This window comes from Sinocyclocheilus anshuiensis, unplaced genomic scaffold (assembly GCF_001515605.1).
Source record: "Sinocyclocheilus anshuiensis isolate Anshui unplaced genomic scaffold, SAMN03320099.WGS_v1.1 scaffold1, whole genome shotgun sequence".
Lineage (NCBI taxonomy): Eukaryota > Metazoa > Chordata > Actinopteri > Cypriniformes > Cyprinidae > Sinocyclocheilus > Sinocyclocheilus anshuiensis.
The window spans coordinates 656,003-666,682 of record NW_015539843.1 but is presented as its reverse complement, the minus strand read 5'-3'; the positions used below and the strand labels follow the sequence as shown (position 1 = coordinate 666,682).

The following is a 10,680-nucleotide window of genomic DNA, read 5'->3' as shown; positions in this document are numbered from 1 at the left end:
ACACACACCACACACACACACAGTATATATCTCAGAATTCATGTAACCAGGCTTATTTTTACAATTTTGAAGCTCTCTGCTCTCTTGTTCAAAATGTGTTTTTCTTGTCAACTAGACATGTTAAAATGGCAACACTTTACAATAAGGTTTCATTTGTTAACAATAGTTAACTAAATTTGTTACATTAACAATTAACACCTTTTACAGCACCTAATTAATGTTAATCTTATCATTTACTAATACATTTTTTAAGATCAAGAGTTATGCACTGTGAACATAATCATGATTATTTTTTAGTAATTAACATTAATAAGGTTAATAAATGCTATAAGAATATTGCTCATTGTTAGGTCATGTTAGCATTTACTAACGTTAACAAATAAGACATTATAAAATGTCACCGTGTAAAAGTCTGACGATTTTAATAACATTAATAACAATTGAATAGTTTAAGAACTCTTAACCATATAATAATAGTATTATGACAATATTATGTGTAGTAGTACATTGTCATCATCTTTCAGAGAGACAAACTCTTTTAGAGTTGTGTCTTTTTGTACATTTTAGTCACAAATGTTACCGATGGGGATTAAACGGGAGAAACTGCTTTATCAGATCCTTCTTTTCCTCTGCAGCGTTCTATTGTTTTGGGGACTCCCCGCTGAACGCACATGCTGTCCAATGTCCAGCGCTAAAGGAGCAGCGCGAACAAAGGGGCGTCCGCGGGCGCGCTGATTGGCTGCTGCGCTATCTGAGGTCTGGAACAGCAGATGCGGTATTCTTCCTCCTAAAACGCCCCCTCAAACTGCGATTGTTCCCGATGCGAGCACAGAAGCTCGGTTTGAGTTGGAGTGAGGAAAGCCTTGGATCGGTTCATAGCGTCGCGGATGGTAGGTTCGTTCAGTTTAGTGCCGTCTGCAGGCATAAAAGCATAAGATTCAAAACCCTTCAGAATCTGATCTGAGCGACGGGCATCGTGACATCGGGCATCTGGAGAGCAGAGATCTGCGAAAGAGGGGTGGGTGTTTGTGTGCATGCTTTCATTCATGCTGTTTGTTACTCACGACTTGTTCAGACTTGGATGCTGATGTGCCCGTGTCTGTTTTATGCTGGCATGTGTTTGCAACTATGTATCATAATGTGTAATATGATCAGTTGTGTATTGCAATTTATTGAGAATGTCTTACTGGAAATGTAATATAATATTCAGGCTTCAGATTACAATAGCATCTGTAGACTCTTGACAAGAGAAAAATATGCTACAGTGTTTAACATTTAGAGTTGTTTATGTCCCTTAGAGATATCTGTGTTTGCAATGGGAAAGTAACTATGGGCCTGGCATTATATTTGGCCAGATTACATAACCAGTCTGGTTTATCAAGAATAGTTCTCCAAAAAATGTAAATTCTCTTACGGTTTACTTATGCACATGTTGTTCCATCCAAACCAGTATGACTTTCTTTCTTCTGTGGAACACAAAAGAAGTTCATGCTTCTTTTTTCTGTACGATGAAAGCGTATTAACAGACTTTTGTTCATCGTGGACACATTCAATTGATCAAAAGTGACAGTTTATAATGTTACAAAAGATTTTTTCTGTTCTTCAATCAGTTTTCACACTTTCTTTAAGCAGCACAATTATTTCACCATTAACTGAGCAGTAAATCATGTTAGAATTATTTCTGAAGGATCATATGACACTAAAGATTAATGGCTGCTGAAAATTCAGGAATACATTGCATTTGTAAATATGTTAAATAGAAAACAGTTATTTTAAATTGTAATATTATTTCACACCTTTATTGTTTTTACAGTAACTTGATTAGCATAAAAGAGATCTTTCAAAAACATTAAAAAAAATATTATGGACCTCGACTTTCCAGGAAGGGCTGAATAACATGTGATTTGGCCTCAGGTAATCACAGCTGATATTTAGACCAGCAGCACCATTGTGAGTGCGATAGCGTGTGATTCAGACTGAAATTGGATAGTTATTTCATATATTTCTTTGTCGCCAGTGAAAATAGTTCTAAAAGAGGCCAAAGCATCAACCTTTGTGAGTCACCAAGGACACAGACAAGCAGAGTGAGACAAATAGTGAAGTGTCCCTCTGCTGTTGGACTATTGTAAATATCAGCACTCCTGGAACACTGCTGGACCAATCAGATTTGAGGACTGGGACTAATTACAAGAATTCTTGTAGGTGCCTACAAATCATGCAATTCTTGCAAATCTTCTTGAGCCATATGAAAACTTTGTTTTAGAAACAAACAGACCAAAAAATGACATGATAGTGACTAAATGATAACAGATCTTTTCATTTTTGGGTGAACCATCACTTTTAACAGTGATCCTCACAACTGCAGGCGGTGCCTGTGACACATTCGAGTGTGAGTGAGTCTGGGAAACATCTTCAGAGAGCTCAAACATGAGGAAAATCATGGGGGAAAAATGAGATTCCTTCTCTTCATCTTGAAACAGTTTCTCTAAACTAAACAACTGCATCGAAAAACCATTTGTTTTGATAAATGTGGATTCTTTTGGTGTTCCAAGTAAGTTATCCGTTACCAGACCAGCCTTCTCAGTTGCAAGTTAGAATCTCAGTCAGATGTGGGCGTCACATTTTCCATGCAGCAGATTGTGAAGTATAGCTGTGTTTTGTCTTCTTTGTCATACTTCTTAACTCTTGAGGGTTTCAGAAACAGCAGCAGCCATGAGTAAACACTGACAACTGTGGCAGTGCAAGCTGCTAAACACATGAACGATGGGAAGGAAGAAGAAAAGGAAGAGAGAGCAGACGTGTGACTTTCAGCATGGTTGGACGAAGCTTGTTGTCAGTTCGCAAGTGTTTTCCAGTTTGCCGTGGCAATTTAAACAATAGCAGAGCTATAGTGTTTTTTAAGAAGATGCTGGTTGGGGGAGGTGAGGGAATGGATGTAGACCAGTAAGCATCAGGCGGAGATCTTGGCCTGGATCTTAAAGACCGAGGTTAGTGAGCGGTTGCTTTGGAATTGGACACCAAGGGGGAACTTCCAAGCCATGGGAGAGAAGAGAAGGGATGGAACGGTTGCCGTGGTTGGTTTCAAGTCATTGCAGACAATAGCATGAACAAACATGAAATTAGATTGTATTACTTTTTATTTTATTATTACATTAGAATGTATTACTTAAATAGTAACATGCAAACATGCAAAAAAGAGATGTCCACCAACCGAGTTTGGTCAGTTTTGGATGCTGAAGCAGGATAAACCACCGCTTCCATCCTGTCTGTCCCACTTCCACAGTCTTCCCAGCACCGAAACACGTACAAGTCAAGTGCCAAGCCACCAGACCGTCTGTGTTTGAAAAACATGTAATTATTCATAATTAGGTACTTTTGTAGATGCAGAGTTGATCATTTGGAGAACTGGCAGATTGGATAGTCACATGAGTCCAAAAGACTGTAAAAATAGTTCTCATGCTCTTTTGCATTCATTTTTCATAGACTCCCCTGACACATTTAATGCTAGAGTGCACAGTTGCGTAAGCGTGGAAAAGTACATGGCTCTTGAAACGTGGTGCTGAAGTAGTCTGATGGCTGTTCCAGTGAAAAGCATGAAAAAGTGGCTTTTGCATCGCAGAGACTGAAGCAAGGTCATGTTGCATGGAAAACTGGAGTTTTTTTCTTTATCTATATTTTCCTAACTGACGTTTAACTGAAGAGCTTGAATAAAGAAGAGATTAAAAGTAGAAGAAAAAGTTCAGATAAGATTGTGAAATGTTTTTTTCTCTTGACTTCCTCTTTTCCTTGTTCAGCATGTATTGGATTGACTTTTTGGCCAGTGTGTGTAGTACTGTACACTACTTTGGTGTTGACAAGAATTTGTTTTTGAATGTTTTTGAAAAACTTTGTTTTTGAACAGTTTTGCTGCTTAGTATTTTTGTGGAAACACTAATACATTTTTATCAGGATTCTTTGATGAATAGAAAGTTCCAAAGAACAGCATTTATTTGAAATAGAAATATTTGTAATATTATAAATGTCATTACTGTCACTTTTGTTCATTTTAATACAGCCTTGCTGAATTAAAAAAAAATCCTACTGACCCCAAAATTTAAAACGATAGTGTACATGCAAATTCATATATATTCTGATACACATATACCAATAATCAAAAACCAAAATCAATCATTTTAAATGCTAACTAAGTATGAAAAATGGATATTCACATTCAGAATTGGCACAAATATATCATGCATCCATAATCTAAACAACACCTGTCATCTGATGCCTATTATCTGCTGGCAATGACTTTTGGATGTGTATCAGAGACTAATAGCTCTTCTGTAGTTCTGGCAGGACTATATCTGGGATATGAAATATTAATGTCAGAATAAGCTGCTCTGGGTGGATTGGTATTGAATATTTCATCATCTCCTGATTGAGCGCAGTGAGTGGTGTGTATGAAAGATGCGGCAGGGGCCACACACACACACACACACAAATATGCTCTAACAGCTACAGCTAACTGTACACTCTGGGTCAGGAGATGGTAATGTTGATAAGAAAACATGCCCATACAAGAGAGATACCCTGTTGTTTGCTCGTGGGATAATGATCTTGTGAAAGGGTAATTGTGAAGGAGTTTTGTCAAGGACTGAATGAGGCCATTACCGGTTCCATTTGGGATCTCAGTAGGACACCTGCGCTCTGTTTGTGTGTATTTGTGTGTGTGTTGGACTCTTGAGTTACATGCGTACACTAAGTAGTTCTCCTAAAGTGCTCATAATGATTAATGTCAGTGTGAACTTGAGAGAGGCAGACACAGAGATAAAGGGAGGAGGAGGAGGAGGCAGTGAAACCACCATTGGGGAAGTCTGAAGCCTCATGTCAGTTTCCGCTGTGCATATCAGAGAGGAAGAGTTTAGGAGAGCGAAGCTGCGTGTCACATGGGTTCAGCACTGGTTTAGCATTTAAAGACCACCAGACGATCAGCTGCAAAAGAGACGAAGGTAATGTGCGTTCAGTTAAATCTTCTTATATCTAGTTCAGGAAATCCTGTGAGACAGTAAATGGGAAGTACTATTTGTTCTGTTGAAAATGTCAGGATTTAAATCAATGTCTTATTACAGATGAAGAGGCGTAAATGCAGGAAGGTTGTTCTTTTAAGTGACTTGTATATCATTTTATCATGTAATACAGAGGACAAATGACCGTTTTCTGCATTTAAAGAGATTTTTTTGACCCAAAAATGAACATTCTCTCATTATTTACTCACCCTCATGTCGTTCCAAACTTGTATGCATTTCTTTTTACTGTGGTACACACACACACACACACACACAAAAGATATTTTAAAGAATGTTAGTATTGTTTCGGATCCCATTGCCTTCCATTGTATTTTTTCAGTGGGAAACGAAATGGTTTGATTGCCAAAATTCTTCAAAATATATTATTTTATGCTCCACAAAACAAAGAAAGTCATGCATGTTTGAAACAATATGATGCATTTTCATTCATTATCCCTTTAACACTGGTTCACAAAGTTGTGAAACCATATACTAGGCAGATAGCCACTGCTATTTCCTCTCTTTCAGTTCCTTTAACATTGTTCAGTGTGAAAAAGTATCTTTAAAAAAGCTTGTTTTATTAAAGTTAGATGTGGTTTGACACCTATTCATTTCAGTTTTGTTGGCATGACAGTTTTATACTGAATACTTTGAATAAGATACAATAAAACAGCAACAGCTAGAAGTCAGAGATGTCGAGTAGTTGTAACAGCGGGGTAACAGTCCCCCTGTTGTCCTGCACCTGTCCCTGTCTCCGGAAGCTTCTGTAAAGCCTTTCCAGCTGGTGAGGAAGGAAGCCTTAAGTAGAGCCGTTTGTATTGTGCCAGGGGAACCTCCAAACATGAGTATATGTGTCAGCCATTGAGCTTTAGTTTAGCTTTAGTCATATAGTTAACTCTACTCTTTCATCTTTGAAATTGACACATTACATATTCTGCATTGAAAAATGTAAAACTTTTACTTTAAACAATTCACACTGATAAAGGATTTAGACTGAATATAACTCATGTGTTTTAATTGGTTGGTTGTTGGGGAACTAATGATTATGAATGAATTACACATTAAAAATTTATTCCGTCTCTGGTTTCATCTGTAATGAATCGCAAGGGACAATACTGTATTATCCTACAGCAATGATTGTATTTCAATCAATGGCATTCCTAAAACATAAAAATATTGATCATTATGACGGAGCATCAGTCATAAGCAGTTTAAATGTTAAAAGTCTGATCAAATTTAAAATATCTGTTGGGGGAAGGCGGGACATTCTCTATAGATATCATTTGATTGGACAAAAAACTGTGTAGTGCGACTCATCAATAGAGAAAAATATCAAATTTAAATGCAAATATTTTCTAAAAGTGAATTTAAGAAGTACGTCAGCATACACTACTGTTCAAGTTTTGGGTTGGTAAGAATTTTTTTTTTTTTTAATGTAGTTTATTCCTGTGATGGAAAAACTGAGTTTTCAGCATCATTAGTCCAGTCTTCAGTGTCACATGATCCTTCAGCAGTCATTCTAATATGCTGATTTGCTGTTCATCAAAGTTGAAAACAGTTGTGCTGATTAACATTTTTGTGGAAAACACAATGCCTTTTTTCAAATATAGAAAGTTCAAAAGAGCAGCATTAATTTTGAATTTTTTTTTTTTTTACTGTGACTTTTTTACTTTTGATCAATATAATGTGTCACTGCTGAATAAAAGTACACATTTTTTATCAAATCTTACTGATTACAAACTTTTGAACTTATGAATTTTTTGAATGGTAATGTATACAATAGGCAAGTGGTTCTCAATTCCAGTCCGAGTACCACCGCTCTGCATATTTTGCATGTCTCTCTTATTTAACACACCTGATTCAGACAACCAGCTCGTTAGAAGAGAGCTCCATGAATGAACTATGTTCAGATTGACATGGTCCCTACACAAGTGTTCATTGCTCCCTACTTCCTGAGCACGGGAAATCTGTTGACGTTTACTTCACTTCGGAACATTCATTCACGGATTTGCGCTACACTACTGCCTGCAGCGTCTTCACACACAGACGAAACTTACTAGAGAAGTGTGATATAATATACATCTGTAAATAAATACAATTTAAATTCATGTCTCGCACACTTTAATACCCTTTGAATGGAACATATATGCCCCCTTCGAACTGGAATCATGGTGGAATATCCTGTGATGTCCACTTCGCAGGGCACTTACGGTCGAATACAACAAACGTCTGAACGTCGTGGCCAAAAGTTTTGGCAGTGACATAAATTGTGTTTTGCAAAATTTGTAGATTATTTTCCCACATTTTTCTATGGTATACTGAAGAACAATGATAAGCATATCATACATTTTACAGGCTTTTATTGGCAAAAAAATATAATGAGTCAATATTTACAGCTATAGCAATCAGTCTGCTCTTACAATCTAATTAGTATGATAGTGATTTCACATGATTAGTACTCATTCACACTTTCACATGTGCTGCTGATATTATTAGTCAATTAATGTTAGCTGCTTATTTTGTGTCAGGATCAAAAAACAGTGAAATGTTTTTTTGGGTTTTTTTTGTGTGAAAAGTTTTTTTTTTGGCCAATAAAGATTTTAGCAATTATTTAAAATGCATCTGATCACTCTACACGATAATCTAGAAGCAATGTGAATAAACACCACAACCGCTCAAGCAGCAAACTTTGCAAAACACAAAACTGATGTCACTGCCAAAACTTTTGGCCACGACTATACAAAATGGAATTGAGAACCATTGTTGTAGGTGAATTCGAAGCTAACACACATAAAGGGCACAAAACTTGAACTGATTTCATGGGGTCTTTAAATGTTTCAATCCTCTCATTCATTCCGGTATGTGCTCCATGTCTATTCTGATCACATCCTCATGAATAGTTTACTTTCAGCTGTGACTTGCAGATGTCGGCATCACATGGGTTTGTGTGATATAGAACAGAGCATCAGTCTCTTGTCAAGAGATATCAAAAATACACGAGCTAGTGAGTGTGAGATATGCATACTTTATTTAGCTTGTTTTAGAGTTTGTTATTCTCTTACACTCTTCTTGCTCTGACCTAGATACCGAAGAGTTAATTCTTTGATGTTAACAAGAAACGTTCTCTCTCTCTTTCTCTGTTCTCCTCCCTGTTCCTCTGTCTCTGTCTCTCTAGAGTACTTCCATGCAGTCGTGGCTAAGATAAAATGGATGACAGGAATGACGGTGTGCGGGTTGGAGAGAATAAGTTCATCAGCGAGTGAGTATAAATCTTATACCAAAATCACGAGTGTTAAAATCATCCCATGATTGGGGATGTTAAAACATCTGATCAACAGAAATGTGTGCTTTTTATTGTCCTGTTTTACCTCTGACAGTTCGGAAATAATCTGTTCACAATGCACAATAAGCGATAATGTACAGTCAGATGGTCATTACAGCAAAATAATACCTAGACAGGATGATCAAAGCTTTATTTTGTCACCATGACCGGCTGACTTTACATTGACAAGCTACATGGATAAAATCACAAGCTTTAAATACCATATATATATCATTTTATTCATTAAAAAATGTAACTGGAATAATGTCTGCTGAAAATTCAGCTTTGCCATCACAGGAATAAATTAAATTTTAAAATATATTCAAATAGAACAGTTATTTTAAATTGTAATAATATTTCACAATATATAAATAAATATAAATGCAGCCTTGGTGAGCATAAGAAACTTCTGTCAAAAACATCAAAAAAAATCTTACTGACCCCAGACTTTTGAATGGTAGTGAATCAGGTAAATTTCAGTATAACATATTAAGAATGTTATGATTTCCTTTGGGTTATAATAATAATAATTATTATTATTAACTTAAATGTACATAAATATATATACAAATAAATTAATGAGCAAATAAATCACAACTTTTAAAATGCATTTTTAAAAATAGAATTAAAAAAATAAATCTAAAAATAATTGTTGAACAAACTTTGTTCTTTCTCAGGAGCAGCATTCTCTCTCATTTAAAGACCTACAATCTCTACTATGACGGACAGAACCTGCAGCTGCGCCACAGAGAGGTGAGAAAGAGTTTTACACTCATTGTGTGGCAGGTGGGGAAGCGGTTGACCCCTTCTGTGCTTTCTCAATTATTCGCTATTGTCTGGGGAGTAATAACTGTCTGTGACTGGAGGGGATGTGTGTGTGGGGGTGTTAACACGGGGCTCCTTTTGTGTCTGTAAATGCAGCTTGCTCAGGTGCTCTGGCTGTGCCAAATTACTGACTGATTTAGATATGCTGTATTTATCATTTATCAGCCTCATTTATTCTAAAAGTAAAAGTTATTTAAATCTAATACTCAGGTCCATTATGTATCATCACTTCTTTTTGTCAGGTAACAAACTCAAGTATGAGTATATATGTATGCTGTATGTATTGTGCCTGCAGGAAGAGGAGGAGCTGATCATAGAAGGACTTCTCAACATCTCATGGGGTTTACGTCGACCAATCAGGCTTCAGATGCAGGATGACCATGAGCGAATCAGACCTCCTCCCTCCTCTACCTCCTGGCACTCGGGGTGTAATCTAGACAACCAGAGGTCAGACAATGAAGCAAACACACAAATATATTTAAATGAGCTTGTTAACTTTCTATACATGCTGTATTGAGGAACTACTGTACACTGATGAAAAGAGAAAGAAAGTCTACTGACAAAATTCAGTATATATTCCAAGCACAAATCTAAGAAAACTGAAAGTTTATCTTGCTTCTCAAGTGAATATACCTTGTTTTCAGGATGTTTTTTTTACTGGAAAATAAGACTGATTAATATGTAAATATACACTACCTTTTAAAAGTTTGAGGTCGGTAAGATTTGTTAAGATAATGTTTTTAAAAGAAGTCTTTTATGCTCATCAAGGCTGCGTTTAAAAAATAAAACAAAGTAAAAAGAGTAATAATGTGAAATATTATTACAATTTAAAATAACTATTTTCTCTTTGAATATATTTAAAAATTTAATTTATTTCTCTGACGCAAAGCTGAATTTTCAGCAGCCATTACTTCAGTCTTCAGTGTCACATGATCTTTCAGTAATCATTCTAATATGAATATTTGAGGATCAAGAAACATTTCTGATTATTATCAATGTTGAAAACAGTTGTGCTGCTTAATATTTTGTGGAAACCTTGATGCAGTTTGTCAGGGTCGGCGTATAATGTACCAACATTATGAACACTATAGGATATTTTAGTTCCCCTCACTTTACAACAAATCCTTTAAATTTAACCATATCAGAACAGACTAAGAATTTAAAAATATATAATTCTAATGGATAAATATAATTGCAATTTATAATAATATATGCTTAGCAATAAACAAGCCAAAACACATTAATTTATAAAGAAACGTAAGGTAAAATTGGGCTTACTTCTCTCAGGCACAAATCCAAATGTGTCCATATTCGTGATGTAGCTGAAGCTAAACTATTAGCCTTATTAAGTAAAATAGGCTTTGTAGTTCACGCGCGTTCCAGTATCGACGGAAAAATATCATAATGAGCAAAAATATGCCACAGTGGACCGGGTCTCACACCGAACAGCACGGTGAACGGATGCGCTGTTTCCAATGAATGCAG

The 10,680-nt window shown here is 36.1% G+C and overlaps 1 protein-coding gene across 5 annotated transcripts in view; it reads left to right on the top strand.

Annotated features, from left to right (window-relative positions):
- The first annotated feature begins 786 nt into the window (after positions 1-786).
- Positions 787-10,680, top strand: part of LOC107684500 (ras association domain-containing protein 2-like) — an 18,118-nt gene continuing 8,224 nt past the window's right edge. The window contains exons 1-4 of one of the 5 annotated variants that reach the window (XM_016480766.1): positions 787-890; positions 8,224-8,307; positions 9,048-9,123; positions 9,491-9,642. In XM_016480766.1, coding sequence (XP_016336252.1) covers positions 8,255-8,307; positions 9,048-9,123; positions 9,491-9,642 — 281 coding nt within the window. In that variant the 5' untranslated portion in view covers positions 787-890; positions 8,224-8,254. Of the gene's footprint in view, positions 1,019-4,872; positions 4,992-7,910; positions 8,053-8,223; positions 8,308-9,047; positions 9,124-9,490; positions 9,643-10,680 lie in introns of those variants that run through there. The other 4 variants (XM_016480768.1, XM_016480763.1, XM_016480764.1 and 1 more) reach the window with 4 other exon arrangements.